The sequence below is a fragment of the Camelus ferus genome, chromosome 5 (assembly GCF_009834535.1).
Source record: "Camelus ferus isolate YT-003-E chromosome 5, BCGSAC_Cfer_1.0, whole genome shotgun sequence".
NCBI classification, from domain to species: Eukaryota; Metazoa; Chordata; class Mammalia; order Artiodactyla; family Camelidae; genus Camelus; species Camelus ferus.
Genome location: NC_045700.1, coordinates 50,982,036 through 51,008,766, shown reverse-complemented (window position 1 = coordinate 51,008,766; position 26,731 = coordinate 50,982,036). Strand labels below are relative to the sequence as shown.

Below are 26,731 nucleotides of genomic sequence, written 5' to 3'. Positions count from 1 at the left end.
GTAATTTGAAATTCCTTCCATTTGATGGATCTGTTTCTATTTATCCATGAGTATCCAGTGATGTAGTCTTTTTATTTTCTTTTCCCACTATCCAAATTGTGAATTTAATTTAATATAATGTGATTTTCCCCCCTTTTTTGTAGCCAAGCAATTGATCACTTTCACGCAGGAATTAGAAGATGTTGTTGCTAAGGAAAAAGACACCATGGCAACCTTTGAATGTGAAACTTCAGAGCCATTTGTCAAAGTGAAATGGTATAAAGATGGTGTGGAGATTCACACGGGAGATAAATATAGGATGCACTCTGACAGAAAAGTTCACTTCCTCTCCATACTGACAATCGACACGTCTGATGCTGAAGACTATAGCTGTGTACTTGCGGAAGATGAAAACATAAAAACAACAGCTAAACTTATTGTCGAAGGTAGTAAATAATGATTTCATTGTTTACTTAAGTGTTAAAGTCACCCTTAGCATGTGATAAAATTAGCTATGCAGTTTTCATTTCACAAAAAGAATTGTTGGGAGTTAGATACAAGCTTCAGAGCAAGAATCATGATATATACTGCTAGTTAAGAAGATTAACAATTTGGATTTTTTTTAAAGCAAGGTTATTTTGATTTCTGGTCTTTAGAATTTTTATTGGGATATAATTCTGTGCTTTAAAATTAATTTAAAAATTAAAATAACTCCTTTTTATTGACAATTTATTTCTTAGTCCTGCAGTGAGAGATTAAGAATATTCCTGAGAGAATAGGGTCAGAGAAGAGGTCTACAAGGGGACAGATAAGAGATTTACAAGGAATTTTCTCTATCCTAAGAATAGATGTATAACTCTCCAGAGAAATTAATTTCTCCTAATCTCATGTGTCAGGTGCAGTTGTTGAGTTTCTGAAAGAACTTCAGGACATAGAAGTCCCAGAATCATTTTCAGGGGAGTTAGAGTGCATTATATCCCCAGAAAATATAGAAGGCAAATGGTATCATAATGATGTGGAGCTCAAATCCAACGGCAAGTACACAATTACATCTCGCCGTGGACGTCAGAACCTCACAGTAAAGGATGTGACCAAGGAGGACCAGGGAGAATACAGCTTTGTTGTCGATGGGAAAAAGACAACCTGTAAACTGAAGATGAAACGTAAGTCTTCCCATTCCTTCAGCCTGCAGTGAGCATCTTTATGATAATAAATGATCATAACGTTCTTTTTTCTCCCCGTATTTTGCAGCCCGCCCCATTGCTATCCTACAAGGACTTAGTGATCAAAAAGTCTGTGAGGGTGACATCGTTCAGCTTGAAGTTAAAGTGTCCTTAGAGAATGTGGAAGGTGTATGGATGAAAGATGGCCAAGAAGTGCAGCCCAGTGACAGGGTTCACATTGTGATAGACAAACAGTCACACATGCTACTTATCGAAGACATGACCAAGGAGGATGCTGGTCATTACTCCTTCACCATTCCAGCCCTTGGACTGTCAACCAGTGGGCGCGTCTCTGTCTACAGTGAGTGCAACTTACAGTTTTATGTGTACACTTGTCAGGCAAGGTAGAGGGCTTTAATGAGGAGGCATTTCCAACAAAATTCATATTCATCAGTATTTTATTTTTGTGTGTGTCATTTTGCAGGTGTTGATATAATAACACCTCTCAAGGATGTTAACGTGATTGAGGGCACCAAGGCTGTGCTTGAATGTAAGGTCTCAGTCCCTGATGTGACGTCTGTTAAATGGTACTTAAATGACGAACAGATCAAGCCTGATGATCGCGTGCATGCCATCGTCAAGGGCACAAAGCAGCGGCTAGTGATTAACCGGACCCATGCTTCCGATGAAGGACCTTACAAGCTGGTGGTTGGCAGAGTTGAAACCAGCTGTGATCTCTCTGTAGAAAGTAAGAATTCTTCCATCTAACTTGGTGTTATTTTAAGCATTCTGTTTTCCCAGGGTAATAATAACTCAGTGGTTATTTTATTTTTTGCCCCCAGAAATTAAAATTATCAGAGGTCTTCGTGACCTTACCTGTACAGAAACCCAAAATGTGGTTTTGGAAGTTGAACTGTCCCACTCAGGAATTGATGTCTTGTGGAATTTTAAGGGCAAGGAAATTAAACCCAGTTCTAAATATAAAATTGAAGCTCATGGAAAAATATATAAGTTAACAGTTCTGAATATGATGAAAGATGATGAAGGGGAATATACATTTTATGCTGGAGAAAATAGGACATCTGGAAAACTTACCGTGGCAGGTTAGTACGTTCATCATTTAACCTAAGTTCTTACGTGGGGCAGTTGTTTTAAGAAATTGTCGCCCATTTCCTCCCGAATTCCCACCAGTTTCCCACTTCCATGCCTCTGCTTATGCTTTTCTCAAAACTGGTAATACTCTAAACACTGTCCCCCTCAGCATAAATTCCACATGTTCTTCCAGGAAGATGTACCTCAAATGTCATCTCCTCCGTGGAGAACTTCCTTGACCTTCCATTTGTATAAGATTTTGCTCCTCCGACCTCGGGATCACTTTATATGTATCTCTTTCATGGCCCTGCCTCAAATACCTGTCTTATTCCCCATTTCTTCTTGTCACACCTGAGTATAAGCTCCTCAAATCTGGAACTGCCTCCTTCTCACCTTTGTATATAGTCCAGTATGCTGCACATGATAGACGGTCAATTCACATTTGTGGGACTGAACTCTATTTAAGCTCTCCTACTGTAAAGACATATTTCTTTTTTTTATCATTCTTGTTCCTTTCCCTTTTGTTTCATTTGTTCCCTTCATCCTTTTTTATAAACCCAATGAGTATTTTAAAAATATAATACAATGTGTGTATCCTCATGTCTCTTTCTTGTGACATGAAGTAGACCATTCTCATTCAGCAGAAGTTCCTGGCTTTAAAATGGAGAATCAAAATTGTAAACCAAATTGTCAAGAAAAAACTAGAAGTCATCATTAATTGGTTTTGGTGCATTATAATATAAGTACTGAGGAGTTGGAATATGACATTGAGATTAAATTGCATAGTCCATAACATCTGGTAGTAAAATCAAGTCAGATTTGATAGTGTATCTTCTTTGGTATGACAGTTTCATTGTTTATACTTTATTACATTATAAGATTTCCTCAGAGATATGACCATGAAAAAACTTCTGAAACAAACTTTCAGATCCTACGCTTTGATATTTTTTAATATAAACTACATGTTTTTAAATGCATGAAAGCAAGAAAAAACCAGGAGCCCCTATGTAGTTTCACCCAAGATTTTTGAAGTACCTACCATGGACTGGACACTGCTAAGAACTCAGAATATCAAAATTAATAAGGCGTGATAGTCTTCTTGAGGAATTTGCAGTTTAGGGAGGAACGGATACGCTAGCAACTAACTTGCTGAACGAGTAATCATCTCTGTGAGTGGACGACAGCACTGAAGGCAGTGGGGGAGAACTTCACGGAAGAGATGACGTTAGGCAAAAATAGTGATTTTCACTATATAGTAATCCCTAATCTTCTAGAAACATCGATGACTAGACATTTTGTTCAGCAAAATCTTTTCCAGTCAAATGTTAGACACATTTCCAGGAAACCATCCTTAGAAAACTAAGTAGAATGCTTTTGAAGAAGGAACTGGGTTAGAGCCCACCCATGTGATGTGATGCACATTAAGTTCTCAGAATTCTGTATAGCTTAACAGTTGCTTGTCCTGTGCAGAACCTTCCTGATTCCACTGTTTTCCCTCGTTATCAATGATAACATACTTAGAATGAGGGCTTTCTGTGGTACCTTCTCAATATGGGTAAAAATTATTTTATTAGACATTTCATAATCAAAAATCATGTTTTAAAAATTGATATTTTATATTTAGTTGTGTAAAGATTTCTTTATAAGTATTTTTAAAGGACTCACCCTTGTATTTCTCTTGTTCCCAAGGGGGTGCCATCTCTAAGCCACTCACAGATCAGACCGTAGCTGAATCCCAGGAAGCGGTGTTTGAATGTGAAGTTGCCAACCCAGATTCGGAAGGCGAATGGTTGAAGGATGGCAAACACCTCCCGCTGAGTAACAACATCAAAAGTCAATCTGATGGCCACAAAAGGAGACTTATCATTGCTGCCACTAAACTAGATGATGTTGGAGAATACACCTACAAGGTGGCCACATCCAAAACATCTGCCAAACTCAAAGTTGAAGGTCAGTGACATAATAGCAGATTTATCCATTTCAAGTCATGTTATGTTTTTTGACAGTTACTTTGAAAGTCAAGTGGTATAACCATTTTTGGATGCCATAAGTCCATATTTCACAAAATCATTATAAACTCTCTGAACTTTCTTTCTGAGCCATATACCACAAGGTGCGAGATTGTCTATAAGACGGGTTGATGTGAGGGAGCCAGTTCTTAGGTACCAGCCGTGGAACAGCTAAATTAGATGCTCCCATTCTCTGTTCTTCTTTCTCTTTTCTCCAGTCCATCGATGAAGCTGTTATGCATACAGCTATGCAACCTTCATCTCATTCAAGTGTAGAAAAATTATTATATGTTGTACATTTCAAGTCGGATGCCAGGTTTTCCTGAATAGTCTCAAAAGTGTTTTTTATTTTAATTGAAGTATAGTCAGTTTAAAATGTTGTGTTAATTCGAAGTGTCTTTTAAAAACACTTGAGATGCTACATAACTGTAAATTTTTTGATAACCATTCTTCTGCAAGATGACCAGGTAACGATCTCATTGTGGACTTCTCTTACTTGGTGGTCTCATCTTTATTTTCTAAACGGATCATAAATTTGTCTTCAGCTGTCAAAATTAAGAAGACTCTGAAGAACCTCACGGTGACAGAGACGCAGGATGCTGTTTTCACTGTTGAGCTCACACACCCTAATGTAAAAGGTGTCCAGTGGCTCAGAAATGGGGTTGTGCTGCAATCCAATGAAAAGTACACCATCTCAGTCAAAGGAAACATTTACTCTCTGAGGATTAAAAACTGTGCCGTTGTGGATGAATCCGTTTACGGCTTTAAGCTTGGAAGACTGGGAGCCAGTGCCAGACTACATGTTGAGAGTAAGTTGACTTAGAAACTCTTTACCAAGTTGGCCAACTCACGGTTACCCTGAAGTTAAGCATATCACTAAACTGCTTCAACCTTCCTCATTAGCCGTCAAGATCATTAAGAAGCCAAAGGATGTGACTGCCTTGGAAAATGCCACTGTTGCCTTTGAAGTTAGTGTTTCGCATGACACAGTCCCCGTAAAATGGTTCCACAAGAACGTGGAGATTAAGCCGAGTGACAAACACAGGCTGGTCTCAGAAAGGAAGGTCCACAAACTGATGCTACAGCACATCTCTCCCTCGGATGCTGGCGAATATACAGCCGTGGTGGGGCAGTTGGAGTGCAAAGCTAAACTCTTTGTGGAGAGTAAGTATGAGGCAGCCCCTGTGGTATTTCTAGGTGATCCCCATGTCTTCATTCGTTTGCTCACTTCCTCTTTTTTTTTTTTAAATTAAATATATTAACTGACATGCTCTCTGATTTTCCCAAGCACTACATATTACGAAAACCATGAAAAACATTGAGGTACCTGAGACCAAAACTGCCTCCTTTGAGTGTGAGGTCTCCCACTTCAACGTGCCTTCCATGTGGCTGAAGAACGGCGTGGAGATTGAGATGAGTGAAAAGTTCAAGATCGTGGTTCAGGGAAAACTCCACCAGCTGATCATCATGAACACCAGCACAGAGGACTCGGCAGAATACACGTTTGTCTGTGGCAATGACCAAGTCAGCGCCACCCTGAAAGTGACCCGTAAGTTAAAAACAAAACTACACTCAATAGACTCGGTGTTACTCTATATCCTACATTCCTCCTTCCTGACCAGTTACCTCGAGTGCAGCATCTACTGTGTGTTCACACTGAGATAGGGACCAGCATCCCCATCTGGATAAAATTTTCAATTAGAGCAGCGTTGAGGGGCTCTCTGTAAAGACTCTCCGGTGTCTACTGCTTGTCTTTTCCATTCCTGTGTCACTTGTCTTGTAGAGGGGGGTACCTGGATACTGCCGTAGCTCATCTCTGAACTGTGAGCACTTTAACAGATGTACTAAAAACATCCCAATTTTCACTCTTTGCCTGTTACAACCCACATCATATTGACACAAAATCCCTTTGGGTGTATCTCCTCCCCCCTTTGCAGCAATCATGATTACATCCATGTTGAAGGACATCAATGCTGAAGAAAAGGACACCATCACCTTTGAGGTGACGGTGAACTACGAAGGCATCTCTTACAAATGGCTAAAGAATGGCGTGGAAATCAAATCAACTGACAGGTGCCAGATGAGAACCAAAAAGCTCACCCACTCACTGAACATCAGGAATGTTCACTTTGGGGATGCTGCCGAGTACACCTTTGTGGCTGGAAAAGCTACCTCGACAGCCACTCTTTATGTGGAAGGTAAGGTTTCATAAATGTCATATCTATAAAAATAAATGTCAGACACACTATATAAAATATGAGTGTATCAACTAGAGAATGGATAAATAAAATGTGATATATCCACACACTGAAATATTATTCAGCAATAAAAAGAAAGTATTGATACATGCTCATCATGGATGAGCCTTAAAAAACTGTACACTAAGTGAGAGAAGCCAGTCACAGAGGACCTCATGTCATATGATTTCGGTTATAGGAAAAGTTCAGGCGACACAAATCTATAGAGGCACAGATCGGTGCCTAAGTCTGAGGGGAGGACGATGGGAGAGGTCTGGAGGGTGATGACTAAGGGGTGCGTGGTTTCTTTTTGGGGTAATGAGAATGCTTTGAAATTGATTCTGATGATGGTTGCACAACTCTGAATGCACTGGAAACCACTGAACTGTATGCTTTAAATGGGTGAACTGAATAGTTGTGAGTGATATCTTAGCAAAGCTGTTAAGAAGGTTAATTTTTTTTACATGCTGTTTTCCAGCTCGTCATATAGAATTTAGGAAACACATTAAGGACATTAAGGTTCTCGAGAAGAAGCGAGCCGTGTTTGAATGTGAAGTTTCTGAGCCTGACATCACTGTGCAGTGGATGAAAGACGGCCAAGAGCTGCAGCTCGTGGATCGGTCAGTCGTTCTTCTTTGCCACATCCCAGTGATTCCTGGCTTCCTATGAGTCATCACACATTAAACCTCAGTTTCCATTTCCTCCATAGAATAAAGATACAGAAGGAGAAATATGTCCACCGCCTTCTGATCCCATCCACCCGGATGTCTGATGCCGGGCGGTACACAGTGGTGGCAGGAGGCAACATGTCCAGCGCTAACCTCTTTGTAGAGGGCAGAGACGTTCGCATCCGAAGCATTAAAAAGGAGGTTCAGGTACTGTCTGCGTGCTGAATTTTTGGAGAAATCATCAATAGCTCATAATCTGTAATTTTATCATTCGGTTTTTTTGACTTTGAAGTTTTGCAACTATAATCTTCTAAAAGTGAAATCAGCTTATCCCTACTGGCTCATACTCTTGTGCTGACATCAGTTTAGTCAGTTTTCTCTCACGTAGGGAGTAAGTGTGTCCTTAGCAGCTGTCTAAATACTTTAATTAAAGCCGCTGTAGAAACCTCACTGTCTAATAAATGGCCACTTGCCAAGCAGCACCAATCCAAAAAGAACTAAGGTTTAAATTGTGGTGTTCACACAGTAACTAGAATGAAGGGAATTCAAAATCGGGTGGCATTTTCTCAGTAGCCTCCTGCTGCGCAGGGGCAGGTATACAGGGACTTGGCTGGGAACACTCTCTCTGAGGTCCAAAAGGAAGACCAGTTGGAGCGAAGCTGAATTCCTAGCAGGGATGCTAAGCAAACGCCTTGGCTCCTGACTATACATGCAAAGCTTGTCCTCGTGGGTGCCAGCCCTCCCACACGGCATCTCAGAGACAACATGGAAAGAGAAGCATCACTGGGGTTCATGTTTATCGTTTGCTCATCCAAGGAGAGCCAGGCGTTACAGACCTTAGGCCACGGCGAAAGAGCCTTCAGTGGGAATTCAGACAACCTGTGTGTGTCCTCCATCCTTTATTGTCCCGTTCTGAACTTTGATTTCCTCACCTGTAAAAATGAGGAAATCCCACCTAGCCCACAAGGTTATTGTTCACATCATATGAAATCAAACCGAATAGGAACTTAAAAGAGCTTTGTCAGTGATAAACAACCCACAGATGTAAAGTGTCAGTCTTTCTGTTACGATTAATTAAGAAGCAAACATTACCTCTTTGGGGCAGCCTCCGTCCTCAGCGCAGGTGTAAGCATGATTCTGTGCAAAAGAAGTTTGGGCACCATTTGTCCAAGGATAGGCAGGAACGTAGAATGTGCTGTAACCCACCAACTTTCTATATCATAATATGTAGGTTTGGCATGCTCTGCGAATGAGCTGTTTTTATTTATTTTTTCTTTTTTTAAATGGAGGTACTGGAGATTGAACCCAGGACCTTGCACATACTAAGCATGTGGTTACCACTGAGCTATATCCGTTGTCCCACTCCCTGCCATGAGCTGTTTTATAAACAGGTTAAAACTGAAAGGAAACAAGGGCTTCAATTTTCTTTTTATATTGCTCCATCAAAAGGTTATTGAGAAACAGCGTGCTGTCGTGGAGTTTGAGGTCAATGAAGACGATGTTGATGCCCACTGGTATAAAGATGGCATTGAAATCAATTTCCAAATTCAAGAAAGATACCACTACACGGTGGAGAGAAGAATCCACCGGATGTTTATCTCTGAGACCAGGCATAGTGATGCTGGTGAATACACCTTTGTGGCAGGAAGGAACAGAAGTTCTGTTACTCTCTATGTCAACGGTAGGTAGAGATATTAACACATTTTGTGCATCCATCTGAAATCCTCCCCTTCAGCTTACTAGAGTTCTGGTTATTCCTAGGTGATTTCTAAAGACCCCCTAGTATTCATATGTTTGCAGCTACATTTATTTTCACATTCTACCTATGGAAAAGGGATGGCAACTGTTAAAGGACTAAGATGTCGTTTCCAGAAAGCACCTGATGGCTAGATTGTTACTTAGTTGGTGAACACTATGAAACATCCACTGTGTGTCAGTTATAATGGACCCCAAATGGGTTTCTAGATACAGCATCCAGCTGTTCTCTTCTCTGCCCTTGGCCCTGACTGCCTAGGTACTAGTAGCACTATAAGTGGTGGGGGTGTCCCCAGCCTTCATAAGGGAGTGCCTGGGAGAACCTGGAGAGCCACAGGCGAGCTCCAAGCCCGAGAATCAGGGGCTCTGACTTCAGGGGGGATTCCACGTGCCACCAAGTCCTCAGAGGAGTGCCAGTAAACCAACCACTTTCCTCATCAGAAACCTTAGAGCTGAATTTGAGGCTGGTCTAAATCTGAGACTATCCTACGTACACGGAAAGAATGGAGCCTTCACCCCTGTCCTGACCTGGGGTCCTGTCTCTGAATAAATACCCCTGAGACAGATGAAGAAACACTTAAGAGTAATCACAGGGGTCATAAAAGCGAACCACATTGCCAGCATTCCCTCAGCCCCTAGAAGACCAGTGCTCACTGTACCCAGTTATTTCGATTTTTACATTAGGGGTAGAAAAGCTGAGGCACTGAGAAGTAAAGTTCTTTCCACGTGGTCGTGTCAGAAACCAGCCTCACAGAAGTCATTTCTCAGCAGAAACTAACACAACATTGTAAATCAACTGTACTTCAATTTAAAAAAGTCATTTCTCCTCATTTCTTGGTTCCAGGAACCACCCAGTTCCCCTCACTTATCACAATACTAAGAATATGCTTTAATTAGCATAACAAGAAAGTTGAATTTTTAAAATCTACCTAACTGCCTTTAACTAGATCTAAAATGACGTTCACTTATTCCTTTCATCCAAGAAATGACTGTGACGTGTATGCAAATACTTGCAAAACAAACAGACCTGAGTGGGATGAGCCACCTCACCACGTGATTTGCCCAGATGACTTTTAAAAATAGGAAGCATGTGGAAGTTGTTCTCAAATTCTTTAGGGTACTGTCCATTGCTGCCCCCCACCCAGACCTGAACCAGGAAAGGGGTGACCACGTTATATTGAGAAACTCAACACTCTCAGCACACACACCCCAAATATCAAAAGTATCTTTCTGAAGCTATATCCTCTACTTCTGGACAAAATTCCAGGTTTTTCTTCCTTCTTAGCACAAAGAATGTTCTAGCATTCTGAGGCAAGTAAAGGTATCACAGTTCCAAAGTTTTGTTTCTGGGCACATAACCTTACCTGATGACAAGTTAATGCAGACTTTCCCGTGATTTCTTGTGTTTTCGTGTTTTTCATGGGCTGTTTGTTTTCTTTTACTCCCAGCCCCAGAACCACCCGAAATCCTGCAGGAGCTCCAGCCTGTTACTGTGCAGTCTGGCAAGCCTGCCCGCTTCTGTGCTGTGATATCCGGCAGACCACAGCCAAAAATTTCCTGGTACAAGGAAGAGCAGCTGCTTTCCACTGGCTTCAAGTGCAAATTCCTTCACGATGGGCAAGAGTACACACTTTTGCTCATTGAAGCCTTCCCGGAGGACGCAGCTGTCTACACCTGTGAAGCCAAGAATGACTACGGGGTTGCCACGACCTCGGCCTCACTCTCAGTGGAAGGTAGAAATCCCTCGCTCCCTCTCAGTTTAAGATAAAACCTAAGAAACCGCTTTTGTGTTCACTGTGTACATTTAAAAAAAAAAACACAGTGTGGAGCGCCTAAAAGTAGACTGCTCCCCAACTTTGAGATTTTGAAAATGCTCCACTGCCAGAGAAATTCAGATACATTGGCATGTTTATTCCACAGTCTGTAGGGCGATTTAATCCTGACAAGTCTTGTGGTCCCTTTCTTTAGTTCCAGAAGTTGTGTCTCCCGATCAGGAAATGCCAGTTTACCCTCCTGCCATCATCACCCCACTTCAGGATGCTGTCACTTCTGAGGGACGGCCAGCCCATTTTCAGTGCAGAGTTTCTGGAACAGGTAGGTTTGCAAGCAAAGGTATAATTGCTAATATTTTAAAAGAATGATGTGAAGAGAAGGTGTTCTCACCTTTTCCTCCCTTACAAACATCTCTTGTGCATAATTTGAAGTTTAATGAGCATCCTGCAGGAGACTTACTTGAATTATTGAATGAAGGATTAAATCAGTATTTTCCACTACCAGACTGCACACCTAAAAATTGATTAAGGTGGTAAATTTTATGTTATATGTTTTTTTTAACCACAATTTTAAAAAAGAATTAGATCAGTGTTTTTCAATGTTTTAAACTTCAAAAAAATGCCATCTTTTATGATTATAGTTGCACTTATGTTATCTCTTGAAAAAACATGGCAATATTACAATTATTATTAATTATAATAGTATCTACATGTGTTTCAAAAGAAGTGTCTGTTTACATGGAAGATGTTCAGTCTATGGACGGTTCTTGTGTGAAAAGGCATATTCCTTTGGAAGGCAGTATCTGGTAGTCCAAAGGCAGGGCCATTATGATCAGAGAGGTTGGATTTGAATCTTGACTCCCCTGTGTGACCTTTGGCAAATGTATGATTTCTCTGGTTCTCTTTCTCTCATGAATAAAGTGAGGATAATACAGCATTTAATCTTAGAATGTACATTTCATGAGGCAAGGGTTCTTCATACTGAGAACCAGGTGCCTGAAAAGCAGTAGCTACTAAAAGAAGAGCTCCATGAAAGCAAGGGTGGATCCTTGTCCAAGAATAGCTCCTTACCTAGTAGATACTCAATGAGTAATTGCTGATTGGACAAAAGAATGACTGTTAAGTGGCTGATACCAGTCACTTGGGGCCATTCTCATGGTTATGTGAGATACCCCGCACCAGCCCGTGGCACAGCGCCCAGCGCACAGTCATCTCTCAGTCTGTTTGCTGTTATGATTTTATCGGTGCACGTTTCCCAAACACCACCACTCCTTCCCTCACCCCAGGAGTCTGACCTTAGTAGAATGAGACAAAACGTTCGGAGCCATTTCAAGCTGATGATGATTGTAGACTGACCTCAGATAGGCACAACGTAAATCAGCTTTATCCCAAATGAAGATCATGCCCTCATTTTCTTGGCTTTTGTGTACCACCACAAGGAGAAATTCTCAAAGTGTGGGCATTTTGAAGCATTCCTAATAAGTTTGTTTTGGTTATTGTGCTTCTCCCATTAGTTTATGACCCAGTGTCTACTTTGCCAAGAGCCATTTTCCTAAACAAGTTAGTGTTTCAGTTGGGCTTCTATCACCTAATGATTTCCTCCTCTGGGTGGAGATGCTGATTTAGAAACCAAAGAGAGCGGTTTGATTTAATTAAAGGATATGAAGTATGTAAAGCACTTATAGGCATGGCTGGCAAGTGACTGGTGCTCAGTACACTAATTTTATTATAACCATTAAGAGGAAATATAGAGACATAAAAGTCTGGCATTGGGTGCCCAACATGGATAAATACTATGGACTTTGTGACTTCAGAGCAGTATTTGAGAAATACTAAATACTGAGAAATAAGGACTGATTTGGTAATATCCTACTAAAAAGAAAAATGCATTTTAACATCAAATTCACTAAAGCCACAATAAATAATTTATCCATTCATTGGATTTTTTCAGGAAAATTTTCAAATAAATATACATGTACGTGGATTGTCTAAAGTAGTAGTCTTAACTATATTTACACAGTGCTTTTTAATTCATAAATCATTTTTAGTTTGCCTTTAAGGTGTTACAGAAATACATTTGAAGCTCTCTATAAGACTCCAGTTGGGGTAGAAAGAGACAAATATCTTTTCTATGGGATTTATGTCTTCAAATGTTTGAATGGACTTTATAAATTCATGAGATCATTAACTCTCTCTGTGTGGTAGTATTTATACACATATAGAGGTTTTAGCATGCTCTCGTAAATATATTTTCTATATGATAAAAATTAAATTCGTTGAATAAAATGTGCTTTTAAAATAAAAGCTTACCAAATCACATAGTTTCATGCCCCTGGGACTGAAGATACTTACACAACTTCCTCTGACCAGGTATTGCTCTGAGAAGGTAACTATAGCTCTGCCTTCTCCAGAGGCATTGGGAAAAAATAGGAGTCTTCAGAAGCCCCAGTCTCATGTTTTTAGGAACTCAGTACTTGCTGAACACATGGAACATGGTCAAGCAATCTGGTGGTGCTTTCATGTGAAAATGTGTCTACTGAAGGTCTCTCGTGCCACCTAGTGGTAGAAGAACAATTTGGAAAAGTAGAATTTTAAAATGTAATAACGCTAGATTTTTGCTAGTGGTCATGCTACAGATACGAGTTAGTATCATTTGGAGGCTTACAGAGTGACAGCTAGCTAAGTGAAATGATAAATAACTAGTTTAGTAATGAGGAATGCCCATCGTTCATTTAAGCATCTGTTTCGTTTTATTCTACCAACGTTTGTATTTCTGCTATTGAGACATCATGCTAGGTTCTGAGGATGCCGGACCTGCCTCCTGCCTGCATGCAGGTCAGCGTGTAGGTGAGGAGACGCACATGTGCAATTCGATCCCAAGGTGTAAGCGCTGTAATAGCCCACCTACTCAGTGCTGTATGTCTGGGAGACAGTCAGAGAGATGCATGGACTAAACACTGAAGAATTAATAGGATCATCGAGCACAGTGGTGCTCCAGGAAGAGAACAACACTTAGAAAGTCGTAAAAGCTTGCAAGAACACTTTATGTGCTGGAAACAAGTGGTTTAAGTATGGTTAGAAAGTGATGTAATGGGTGGGCCAGAAGCTAGAAAAGGCAAGAATCAGATACTGAAGGGTTTGCTATTCTATGCTTAAAACTTGAGATTTTATCTTCTTTACTTTGAGGGACCACTGAAAGATTTTTAAGCCCCGTATCATGGGTAACATGATCAGGTTTGCTTTTTAAAGGCAATGCTCTGATAGTGAAAGGAGGAATCAATAGATATGGGAGTTAAGACTGGAGGTAAGGGACCAGGGAGAGGCTATCATATCATAATGATAGACTTGGAAAGTGTTGACAACGAGGGGAGTCCAAGATGCGGGTAGATTGTGCAAGAATCCAGGAGGTAGAACGAACAAGATTTAGGGACCAAATACAACGGAACTGTGGGGTGAGGAGCAGGGGCAGTGGGGCGGCCCCACAGAAGCCATGAGAAGCCAGTGACATAGACAGTGGCAGCCCAGCCAGAAGCACCAAGTCCATTACTAAGACAGATCTTACCCCTTAGCTCATTTAGTATTGATAATTCATGCCGGTCCTCCTGCTTCATTCAGTTCCTCCAAAGGAAGAAGTTGTCAGTAGGAATAAGTGGGGAACCTTGTGAGAGAGAGAGAGTACCAAACTCTTCATCCTTTCCTTTCCACTGAGTGTGAAACAAACAAACCAAATATTTGTAGGATGACTGTTACACTCCAGGTGATAATATGACTTTATATTCTATGGCCCTGTTTTGTTTTGTTTTTTCAGTTTTGCAGGGATGGGGGTGGGAATTAGGTGTGTGGCCCTGTTTTGGGGCACACTATTGAAGGCATTGCTGATCCCATGTGATGTTCGACTTTCTCATTTTAATGACTGATTTGTGCCGCTGGTTTCTAAAGCCCTTTCCTATGTGTATGTCATTGAATTCCCACAGCAATTTTATGCAATGAAAAGCCCATGAATTATTATGCATCTTATTTTGCAAATGAGAAGACTGGTCCAGAGAGATGAAATCAAACATTGGGTCACACAGCTGGTAAATTAGAGTGGCAGGATTTTATTTCCTACCTTACCTTGCTACCTAAGGAAGTAAAAACATTTGTTTAATTAAAAGGAGAACTTGTAGTTGTAAATGACTACTATAGTGGAAAGGCAGGGGGAACCTTCATAAACCAATATTAACAAATGCAGACAAGTACTAGATGGTTGGACTATTTATTAGAAGACCCCTGTGGATGGTATTGTGATAAGGAAGTAATATAGTGTCAGTATATTCCAAAAACAAGATGGCTTTTAATTTCAGCTTTTAAAACAAGTATCTAAATTTAAATCCATTCTTGACCAACAGGGTCATTGCTTTAATGGAAGTATAATATTTTTAAAAGTGCACATCACCTTAAACTATAACAACATAATAATATGTTATTTTATCCTTGCTTTTGGGTTTTTATTTTCTATCATTTTAAGATGATTCAAATCCTTGTATGGAAATAACTAGTTTTATTATTATTTATTATTACTGCTACTTTGAAAAAACCAACTATATCTAAGATGCTCAAATTCCATGATCCTTTTAATTTTAAAAATTACTTTCTGTGGGGCTAAGACTTTGCAGTGCTTGCTCCTTGGTAACAAAATAATAGAGATTCTTATTTCTTCAGCCTTCATGGGTGTCTCTTGTAAACTTTATGAAATGTTGATTTTCTCGGTTCTATTTTTGATGGCTCTCTCTGCCCAGAGTCGAGATTTTCCTCACTTCCTGTCCTAGTAGGCAACCACAATCCCAGATCAGCCCTTTTATGATGACTAGTTTCTCAGGACAGCCTTTTTCTCAAGGTTTTCTCATTGTCAAAACCTTGTCCCTGCTTCCATAGCATGACATGCAAATGGTTTAAAAAGATATAACTAAAATGGTAAAATTTTAAACCTTAAAATGTGTCTGTAAGCTGGATTTTTGTAGAATCATGTTTCCTTCTTAAAGATAAAAAGAAATCATAGAGGATCAGATGTGGCATGCCCAAAAGAAAAGTATAGTGTTACTGAGATAAATATAAAATTAGTCACCAATATAGTCTATAATGTGTTTGTAGGTAAACAGAAATATCCACTTGTTCTGTGATTTATTTACTTTAAAAATTAAAAACATTATTTGTGGGCTTTTTAATTTTTTTAAAATTTGGGGTTGGTTGTAATTAGGTTTCTTCCATTCTTTCTTATTATTATTTTTAATGGAGTACTGGGGATTGAACCCAGGACCTTGCACATGCTAAGTACACATTCTACCGCTGAGCTTTACCCTCCCCCATTCCTGTGATTTAAATATCCCTTTCTTTTGTGATACAGATCTAAAAGTGTCTTGGTACAGCAAAGATAAGAAAATCAAGCCATCTCGGTTCTTTAGAATGACTCAGTTTGAAGACACTTACCAACTGGAAATTGCTGAAGCTTTCCCAGAAGATGAAGGAATTTATACTTTTGTTGCCAGCAATGCTGTCGGTCAAGTATCAAGCACAGCCAGTCTGCGACTGGAAGGTACAGTAAAGCAACTTTATGAATCACATTTAAATACAGATCTAATCTCATAATGTCAGTAACCATCACTAAGGATTTCATGTAAATCATCATTGGTCCTACCATTCTCTTTTAATGCAATTAATTCTTTCCACATTATATGCGATGTTCCCGCTTTTCAGTTACCCTTCTCGTTATGAATCACAAAGCATCATTTTTCTTTTTGCCCTGGTTGGTCTCTATAACATTTCGTAATGTCGTGCTCTCATCACCGGCTTCTATGCTTCCTGATCAGCATGTATCAGAACAGGGAGAAAGATGCTAAAGAAATAAGTAGATTTGTTTTCTCATCTGGCTGGGATGAAAATTAATTTTTTTTTAATCTGAGTGTTCCCATCCCCTCATTTTATTGACACAGTTCTGATTTCACAGAAGCTGCAGTTGATGATTTCAGGTCTGTACACCAGCTGGATGTTCACCAGATGGATATTCACCATCATTCAGAGACTGCCTGAGGGTTGAGGGGCTCAGCTGTGAGATGGTTTAACATTGGTTACTTGGGGCTCTTAAACTGCAATCAGAAACACTCCTTCAGTATCAGGGAGGTGGGGGGCACTTTGATTCAAAATAAGATAGTATTTTTCTACAGTAAGACTATGTTTCCTAAGCTAATTTAATCTCTGTAGTATTAAACATATACAAATACATGAAGATTTAGGGCAACTTTGGCTTTTTTCCTTGATTTTAAACACTTGTTACAATAACCAGATGTTTTCTGGTTAAATAATTAATTGATTTAATGTGGTCTACAAAAAAGAAAAGCTGGTTTTACAACCAGAGGGGGAAAAATAACAGCAGAAAGCAAGAATACCTAAACTGAATTGCATACTCCATTACTGCCTTCAAGAAGAATGTGGTGAAGTTTCTTAGACTGTTTATGTCTCAGCATGTTTGGCAAATGGAAGGACACTTGTGTGACTTTGAGTCAATAATGGCATACACTGACAAGGCATTAGGATTGGACTGGATTTCTAGTCCACCATTGAAATTTGCAGTGGGTCTGTAGACAACTCCCAGTGAGTTCTGGTTTCGGTGCCTGGCAAGACATTAAAGATTGGCATGCTTCTTTTCAGGATTTAGCAAACTTGAAGAAGTTACATCAAACTCTCAATGGCATGTCTCTTCATCAGTTTCATTTAAGAAGGAGGCCCTTGGCCAAAAGCCTGTCTTCATTCAGCCTCTCGCAAGCCTCAGGGTGCACAGCGGGGAGACAGTCAGATTTCATGCAAGGGTTTCTGGCATTCCCAAGCCAGAAATCCAGTGGTTTTATAACCAGCAGCCAATGCTACCAACAAAAGATGTAGTGTTCCATTTTGAGGAGTCCACAGGCATGGCTTTAATGCTTCTAGTCGATGCTTACTCGGAGCATGCCGGGCAGTACTCTTGCAAAGCCGCCAATAGTGCTGGGGAAGCCACTTGTGCAGCTACGCTCGCAGTGACTCCGAAAGGTAAAGAAAGCCCAGCTTGCCTCAAAGACTTTGATGTGCTGCATCCCTCCTGCTCCACTGTTACTAATGAGAGTCTGCTGTGTGTCTCATGCATATTGCAGTCAGTCCATAGTTTACTAATAAAGTAACACCCAGGTCCCCCTAAGTCCTTAACTAAGATTTAACCGATGTACTTTAAATCTCACTGGAGTATGCGTCCCATGCATTACACTAGTCATTCTTTGTTAGGTGTCTACTTTTGCTTGACATTTTTTCTTTTCTAAACAACATCTCATCATTGCGTCATTAATGATCGACTTGCTACGTATTGTTTATAACAATATGGAGGGAGAACAAATGGTATCCCAAAGAGAGTCAGGAAAAAAAAGAGAGAGAGAGGCTATGTCACTCTGGATAGCTGCAATGACAACAGAAGGAAGGAACCAGATACTGTGTGGCATCCTCATGAGACTTCATCATCCATTCATCACTGGATCACTGGGAATGAACTTTCTTCTGTGTGAGCCTGACATCCTAGAGCACACTGCGTCTGGCCTGCTGCCTCCAAGTGACGATGATGTCTTTCATCTTCATCTTCCATGCCATTTTATGTGACTAACCTAGCCAAGTGACAAGGCTGAGGTCTTACAATTCTTTTCTTTTTCTTGTCACTTGATTACACAGTGCAAGCCCTAGCTAGGCAGAGTTCTGGGGAAGATGTAAGAGATCCACCAAGTCCTAGGCAGGGCAGATTCTTTCACAAAGCAGGAGAGCAAAATATCCCAAAAGGAAATTAAGTCATTTCAAGGATCATCATATGAATGTGAATTTCAGGTTTTGGAAAGTATCACAAAGTTCCACCTACACAGCTGCATCCGTTCGAGATGTCAACCTGCACCGTACTGGATCCCTTTCACAAACTGCAGAAAGCACTGAGTTAGCTGAGAAACATATTGAAGAACTGATGGGTGACATGCCGAAGATTCTCCTGCATCTTCAGGACCTCTCTGTAGAGTGCAGCGACACAGCTCAGTTGCTCTGTGTTTTAGAAGATAAATCTTCCATTGATGCAACCTGGACTCATGAACGTGTAAAGATAGAGGAATCTAGGAGAGCAAAGCAGTCACAAAATGGAAATACTCAGTTTCTTACTATGAGTAATATTCAGCTGGTGGACCAAGGATTGTACAGCTGCCTTGTACACAATGAGTATGGAGAGGAGACCACATCAGCAGTACTGAGAGTAGAAGGTGGTTATTTGATTTTTAGCTGTGACTTGCTTCATTTCATCCTCATCGCTTTATGCAGCCTTTCCAACATGCAAATACAATCAATGAATATATTAATTAGAACATCCTTAAATTAGCACTGTATTCACAAATGACTTATGAAAGTCAGCCAAGTCATTGGCCAAACTTGTTATGAACATGTAACTTACCAGTCTAGAGTCAAGGAAAGTTCAACTTTCAAATCTGGGATCAGAAAGTTAATGTTTGTTTCATAGGTGCTGGGTTTTTTTTTCTTCTAATATTTATCAAATGTGCCACCTAGAAATTGTACCAAAAAAAGGTTAAGATGTTATGGTTCATCGTGTATTTTTTTAGTATTATTGTGCCTGGCACTGTCTGGACCAAAATTAGTGGTCTCTAGATATTTTTCAATAAATGATGCTGCTTTCTCAGATACTCCCAGAATTGTAGAGTTAGCTCAGGGCAAGATCATTATTTTAGCTGTTATTGTGCTGGATTCACTACTGTGTCTGGAAGGGCAAGGATAAATTTGGGCAAAGGATAGCTTCTTCCTTTCATCCATGGACTTTCTTCTTAGATACTAATGAAATGAGAAAAGTATTCTTCAGGTGCTAAAAGCCTGTGCTGTGTGTCTGCAGGCAAAGGACCTTCACTGACTCCTATCGAAGGAAGCTGGTGGAATTTGGGCATCTCCAGGAGCCTGTGGAGAGCTGTGGCCTCTAGTTCTTCCCTGGTCTGGCCATACTATTTTTGAGGCATTACAGATGAGCAGGGGGCAATACCGTGCTATGTGCATGGCCATCTCTGCCCTGAATTTTGAAACAGAGTCATTAATTCCCTTAATGTATCTACAATCCTCACTCACCCAAAGGAGGATTTTTTTTCTTTATTAATCTGACATTTTGATCTATAGCTATTTCTGATTAATTTCCATAGCCTTGGAAAGGAATATCTCAGGGACTGAGGTCTAGTTGTGCATGTTAGATGGAATATTCCACCATCCAGAAAGTTGACCCTCAGTTTCACATAGCTGCTGGCTAGCGCTGTAATGACAGAGTAACTATCTGTCTGGAGTTGCGGTCTACAAGTCATGTCAGTGACAACTGTGACAGTTTCTGCAGCAAGATAATTGGGAGCTGGCTGTGCTGTAGAGGTGAGAGACATAGAGGTCTTTCAACTTGCTTCCTAAAGAAACTAATGCCATAGGACAGTGCTTGATGATCCTGTTTCCAGGGTGGATTTGCTTCAGGATTTCCAGTTCACTCAGTTCTAACTGATTATATTATTAAAATGTTCTTGGAGCATGAGCTTTGTTTTTTTCCCTGGGAAAGCCCAGACTGCTGTGCTTAAGAAAGTTAAAAGATAAGCCCACTTCTAAGTGTTTGAAGAGTGATCAGGCACAGTTGTCTAATTATCTCATATAGTTCAGTCTTGATCTGTTCCTCTTTTTGGAGGGGTAGCTAATAACTTTACATAGTTATCCACAAAAATCAAGTAGGAATGTGAAATCCCCTAAGTCTGTTTGAGTCAAGTTCTTATGTGCATACTGAGCATAGACATATCATATCTTAAGTTTGGGAATTAACATGCTGCTTCCCCTCTCATCCTAATGACATTTCATCTTCTCTAAATTCCGCATGTGTTTTACTCTTCCAAACACAGCGAATGCATTCCTTTTCCTAACTTTATTCTTACCCAGCAAAAGAATCACAAACCAAAGCAGTTACCAAAATTACCCTTGATTTAGACACTGAAAATATTAAAACACTCAGAGAGTCCCAAATTAAAACAACCTGTGAAATAAAGAGAGAATTGTCCAAAAAAAATCAAGTTTGTCGTTAATTTCATGTCGAAGACCACGAGGAACTGAGAAACGGCGTCAAGCACACTGACGTGTCACGCGGACCAGAGACTGAGAGTGGTACCCGGGCACCCTCTTTCTCCAGAAGCCACCCAGAGACCATTGAGTCTAAAGGCTGTGTCTTTTCCTTATGTAATAAAAGCAATTTTGAATTGAGGAGTCTTTGTTTTGCTCTTTATTATTGGACTTTGTGTAGTTTAAAGTTTTAAAGGTGGTTCAAATCCAGGGTGTATTTACTAGCAGAAAACTCTTAATTCTGCAGAGAAAACTGAGAATAGCCCTCAGTTAAGAGTGGCGAATCAGAAAATGCATGTTCCTTCTAAACGTGATTTCATCTCTTAGCAAGTTTTCAGTCAAGACATTTAAAATATATGTTCCTTTAGTTTGTGGATTGCTCTTCTCAATGCATGTAAAAGGCATGGGGAATTACAGAACTAAAAGAGGAAATTGCACAGAGAACCTAAAATAAAATTGTTTTAAAGTCTTTCTGTCAACGTTGTCATGTACTTCATCAGCTCATTGATTTGTTTGGCATGGATTTGGGGGGATGCATTTGTGGGATGTAGTTTTCTATTATTATAATAAAGAGAAAATTGTAATTGCATAAATCATTAATTGATGCAGAAAGTATACAGAATTAAACATTAAAATCTCTTTATATGTTTTTCCATTCTAGCCCCTGAATCGATTTTGTATGAGGGGATTGGACAGGAGATTGAGATGGAGATGAAAGGTATTGTTACACTGAATGTGAGATTTAAATAGAAATTCTGAAGGATTAATAGAATCCTTGATCTGCCTTCTGTTAGTATCATTGAGAAAAATGACACAGATGTACAAATATATCTCTTCGAGTATATATTACTATGTCGCATGCCTGATGTAGTATGCTGATGGTTACATGCATTTCCCAGTAATTTATTTTATGGTGATTTAAAATCTTGTATGTAAAATTTATCAGCCACATTCAACTTTGTGTTTGCAGCCACTTTCAAAAGCGTGTCTTAGGAAAAGTCGTCATCTTACTGCATGAAATCATGAAGTAGGAATTTGTTTTCAAAATCACAGTGAATTAAACTGAACAATAGACAATAACCTAGCTGTCATTTTCAGAATGCAATGTCATGAAATGCTACTTTCTTCAGGGTGTGTGAAAATGTTACATTCCCATTCTGGTTTACACTTCATGCACATACATCATTTTAACATTGATATGTCTCTTACACTGGCTTGCAGATAGCTGCCTTATGTGATCCTTATTGCCTGCTTTTCTTTGCATAACATCATGACTTTGTGGCTGTATTAGTTCGAATAAACGCCTTCTCATTTTATTTTAGCTGATTATTTCTGATTATAGTTCTTGTATATATATATTTTAAATAGTTAATTCTCCAAAAATATAATAATTTAATCTACAATCAAAAGGATCAGAAAGGGCGTTTATTCCACTCTCTGCAAGTCAGGTAAGATTTTCCTCTTAGCCATCAAAAGAACAAGGTTTTCCCGCTCTCAAAACAAATATGCACAGGAACATGTTATTTTGAAATGCATTTTTGCTTGTTCAAGAAGAAATTTCAGCAGTTTGAAGAAAAGACCAGACAACGAACGATTTTCGTGTCAGAATCTTTTAAACAGAGCATGGTGTTGCGTTTATTCGAACAAATATGGTGAGTGAATTTTTTTTCTGGATTTGTGAGAATCTGTAGCATGCACTTTATTTTATTTCCTATTTTTGCAATTTCATTTATTTTCAACTTTTTCAAATCCTATGGAAAATAGTAAAATGCTTTATAATTTAACTTTTTTCCAGAATTGTCCTCTGAGGAAGAATCTGAACATTCAGATCGAGATGCCCGGGATGCCTTCTCAGATTCTGAACATCTAGACCACAGCTCCATGGCTGCTAAAAGATATGCGAGTAGAATATCATCTACAAGCTCCTGGCCTGAATATTTCAAGCCTTCTTTTACCCAAAAACTTACGTTTAAATATGTTTTAGAGGGCGAACCTGTTGTCTTTACATGTAGATTAATTGCCTGTCCAACTCCAGAAATGACTTGGTTTCATAACAATCGACCTATCCCAGCAGGCCTTCGTCGGGTTATAAAAACAGAGAGTGATTTACATCATCACTCTTCTAGCTTAGAGGTGAAAAGGGTCCAAGATAGAGATTCTGGAAGTTACAGATTATTAGCAATTAATAGTGAAGGGTCTGCTGAATCAACTGCCTCGTTGCTTGTTATTCAGAGAGGGCAAGATGAGAAATATTTAGAATTTCTGAAAAGGGCAGAACAGACACATGAAAACATGGAGGCTTTGGCTGAAAGTAGAGAAGATAGGATAACGGTTGACCTGAGGTTTACTGGCTCTCCCTTTAACAAGAAACGAGACGTGGAGCAGCAGGGAATAAGGCGAACTATACACTTTAAGACAGTAAGTCCTGGCAAGAGAACAACCTTAATGTGTGGTGAAGAATATTTAGAAAGTAAATCTGACATAAGGGGATGGCTGAATGTGGGTGAAAGTTTCCTGGACGAGGAGACCAAAATGAAGTTGCAACGTTTACGGGAGGCTAGAAAAATTTTAATGGAGAAAAGGAAATTATCTCTGTTGGAGATGTCATCTGAAATAAGCTCAAGAACTCTGAGAAGTGAAGATAGTGGTACGGACATGGTGTTCTCTAGAGAGGAAATACAAAGCAGGTCTGTAGCTGATCTAGCTGATGATAATGACAAGGCAGATAGTTCAGCTGAAGGTGTTGTCCAAGATCCACACATCCTGCCTAATCTAATGGGTCAAAATGTAGACTCTGGAGAACCTCCCACCAGCTTTCAGACCACTGTTGATGAGGAAATTCTACAGACTGAAATGAGAATGAGCCATGAGGCATTTCTAAGAGAAGACCTATCAACAGGCCATTTATATGGTAAGAGTCCAGTAAATGAGAATATCCAAGCAAGAGAACAACTTGATGAAGTGATGACCAAAACTGACATTGTAGGGCCATCTAAAGATCTCATGGATGTAAGTCAGAACGAGGAAATATATGAGACCCCAGAAAAGGTGCCTCAAGTTATTATGCCATATACCAGTGACTCTTTTGATACAATCATAACTATTAAAGAAAATGAAGAGCTAGATAGTGAAAGAATTAGACAAGATGATTTGAGAGAATTGGAACACCCCATTTCCACAAAAGTTGACGAATTCATAACTGAACAGGAAGACAAAACCACAAGATTTTTTGAAAGTTCTTTCCAAAACCGTCCTCAACGTTGCCCACCTTCATTTCTTCAAGAAATTGAATCTCAAGAGGTTTATGAAGGTGACAGTTGCGAATTTGTGTGTCATTTTCAAGGCTATCCCCCACCCATAGTGACATGGTATAACAATGATGTACCAGTCCCACGTAATCGAGGCTTTATCACTCATACCTTCGAGAACTATTCCACTTTAACGTTTTCTTCCGTTCTTCCTCAAAATGAAGGTTCTATTACCTGTGTGCTGTTTAACCAATATGGAACAGTAAAGACAGCTGGTACACTTGTAGTGAAAGCAAAACAAAGGCATGATGTCGGAGCACGTAGAGTCCCCGTGTTGCATGACTACACTGATGAGGAAGAAGAGCTGATGTTGGTATTTGATCAAGCAAAAAGCATTCATCCATCCTTGAGACAAGAGGATGTGTTAAGGACTAACCCACCAGCTCCTCTCTCTGCAGATGTAGAATTGCTTTCATTTCCAGTAGAAATTCAGATAACAGCAGCTACTCCTACCCCAGAACAAGATAAAGAGTCAAGAGAATTATTTCAACTCGAGGAGGTGGCGCCTAAGGCAACACCTCAGTCACCAAAACACAAGTTTATATTTTCGTCTGACATTACTAATGAGCCGCCAGAACTGTTACAAGAAATGCCAAAGCATGCCAGGTGTAGAGAAGGAGAGTCCATAGTCCTTGAGTGTTTACTGTCCGGTGAGCCTAAACCAGTCGTGACGTGGTTTCAAAATGGAGTCCTTTTAAAGCAGAACCAGAAGTTTCAGTTTGAAGAAGTTAATTGCAGCCACAGGTTATATATTCATGACGTTCATTCTCAAGATTCTGGAAAATATAAGTGTGTTGCTGAAAACAATTCTGGAACAGTTGAGAGTGTTTCAGAGCTAACAGTGGACCCTGTCACTCACAGGGAATATAGTCAATTAGAAAATATGGGTAGAATTTCTGCCAGGTATTCTGAAGATCAACAAATTCCAGGAGAATCTGTAAGAGCACATTTTTATGATTATCCAGCTGGTCCTTTTACTCCACAGTCCAATATAAAAGAATATTCCGTAAGAGAATATTTTCAAAGCCTTGAGACAGTTGAACAGATAGACCAGAAAGGTCCAGTTTCTTGTACATCTTCCAGAGAAAAACTTCCCCGATTTGTGCAAGGTGTCTCTAGATCTGTAAGAATCAACAAACCTGTCAGAGCTGAACTCATACGATGTCAGGATGAAGAGAAAGAGGAACATGTCAATGAAAAATCAAAACTATACCAAGCAGAGGGGACTGTTTATCCATTTCTTGATGATTTTGGTGAAGTTAAAATTAGGAAAGAGGTTAGAAATGATTTTGGAGAACTCAGTGAACCAGAAAGGGGAAGTGTGCAAGAATATGCCCAAAGTGACTATTTGTCGAATATCCCTCCTGAGAGAACCTCTGATACTTACAATACCAAAGAATCATCCATCATTGTATATGAAGAGCCTTTTGGTGAGGAGAGATACTACCCAGGAAAGAAGGTGAAGCATAGAATCATTGCATTTGAAAAATTACAACACGTGGAAAAAGGATTTCTAGAAAAAAGACCTACCAAGAAATCATTTGTGAATCCTCCTCCAAAGAAGCTCGATGACAAAGACTTTTCATTAAAGCAAAATGAATCAAGATTGAGTAACCTAGACACAAATATGTATCAGGCAGAGGAAGTGTCTCCAAACGCTGAACCAGATTCATCTAATGTTGTGATGAATTTAAGACTGCTTTCTTCTCAGACTCATAAGGAATTTGAAGTACAAGAGAGGGAACAACAGAGGGAAATAGGTCTTCTAGATCAATCTGCAGTTTCTGAAAGAGCTGAACAGGAAGCACCTGTTACAATTGACCTAAAGCACCATGATGCTCAAATAGAAAATGCAGATACAAAATTTCAAGAATTAGATAGTGATCAACCAGAGGAAGCTTATTTGAAAACTCAGCATCCTGCTTCTGAAACAACAGATGCTGAGAACATTGTATTTGTGCTAAAACAAATGTATTCTCATTTAGGAGATCCTGCTAAGGAGTTTCAAGAGCCAGAAACTAGGCATCAGCAGGAAACACCATATAAAGAGGAAGTTGTTAGCACTGAAGCATTACCGTCCGATACACAGAATACCTCTCAAAGAGTGCCAAGTAACATATTTGCTGAGCCAGAGATTTCTTGCAGTAAGGAGTTTTCAGATAGGATCATGACGGAGAAAAGTGGTAGTGATGAAAATGCCTTTGATTTGGAGAAAGAAGTCCAACAGATACAGAAACAAAATTTAGAAATTTTAAATACCGTGTCTCTTAAAACTTTTTCAGAGGAGATCCGTAGTGAATCACGTGCCCAACTTCAGACCTCTTCTGCAGATGGAGGAGAAACAGATATATCTGAGAAAAATGGAGATGGAAGTTTCATTTCACATTTGAAAAAAGCAGCAAGTGAGGAAAAGCTTTTGGAGGTTTGTGAAATGGAGAAAGAAAATACTTTGGAACCAGAGTTGGCATCATTTCAAAAGCAGGATCAAGGGACTCAGGGCTATGTCACTGGAATCTGGGGAGACCACGTAGGTGAAGTTCAGGAAGCAGACACGCTCCACAGCAAAGTCTCCCTGAGTCAGTGC

General features: G+C 39.7%; 1 protein-coding gene across 50 annotated transcripts in view; it reads left to right on the top strand.

The window, feature by feature from the left end:
• TTN (titin) overlaps nt 1–26,731 on the top strand; it is a 269,971-nt gene that overhangs the window by 31,167 nt on the left and 212,073 nt on the right. For all 50 annotated transcript variants that reach the window (XM_032479832.1, XM_032479831.1, XM_032479812.1 and 47 more), the window contains 17 exons: nt 144–425; nt 876–1,142; nt 1,231–1,503; nt 1,627–1,890; nt 1,985–2,245; nt 3,924–4,184; nt 4,789–5,052; nt 5,147–5,407; nt 5,532–5,792; nt 6,181–6,441; nt 6,959–7,100; nt 7,190–7,355; nt 8,598–8,829; nt 10,352–10,636; nt 10,872–10,997; nt 16,059–16,247; nt 21,501–21,557. In XM_032479832.1, the coding sequence (XP_032335723.1) occupies nt 144–425; nt 876–1,142; nt 1,231–1,503; nt 1,627–1,890; nt 1,985–2,245; nt 3,924–4,184; nt 4,789–5,052; nt 5,147–5,407; nt 5,532–5,792; nt 6,181–6,441; nt 6,959–7,100; nt 7,190–7,355; nt 8,598–8,829; nt 10,352–10,636; nt 10,872–10,997; nt 16,059–16,247; nt 21,501–21,557 (3,852 nt within the window). The remainder of the gene's footprint in view (nt 1–143; nt 426–875; nt 1,143–1,230; nt 1,504–1,626; nt 1,891–1,984; nt 2,246–3,923; nt 4,185–4,788; nt 5,053–5,146; nt 5,408–5,531; nt 5,793–6,180; nt 6,442–6,958; nt 7,101–7,189; nt 7,356–8,597; nt 8,830–10,351; nt 10,637–10,871; nt 10,998–16,058; nt 16,248–21,500; nt 21,558–26,731) is intronic.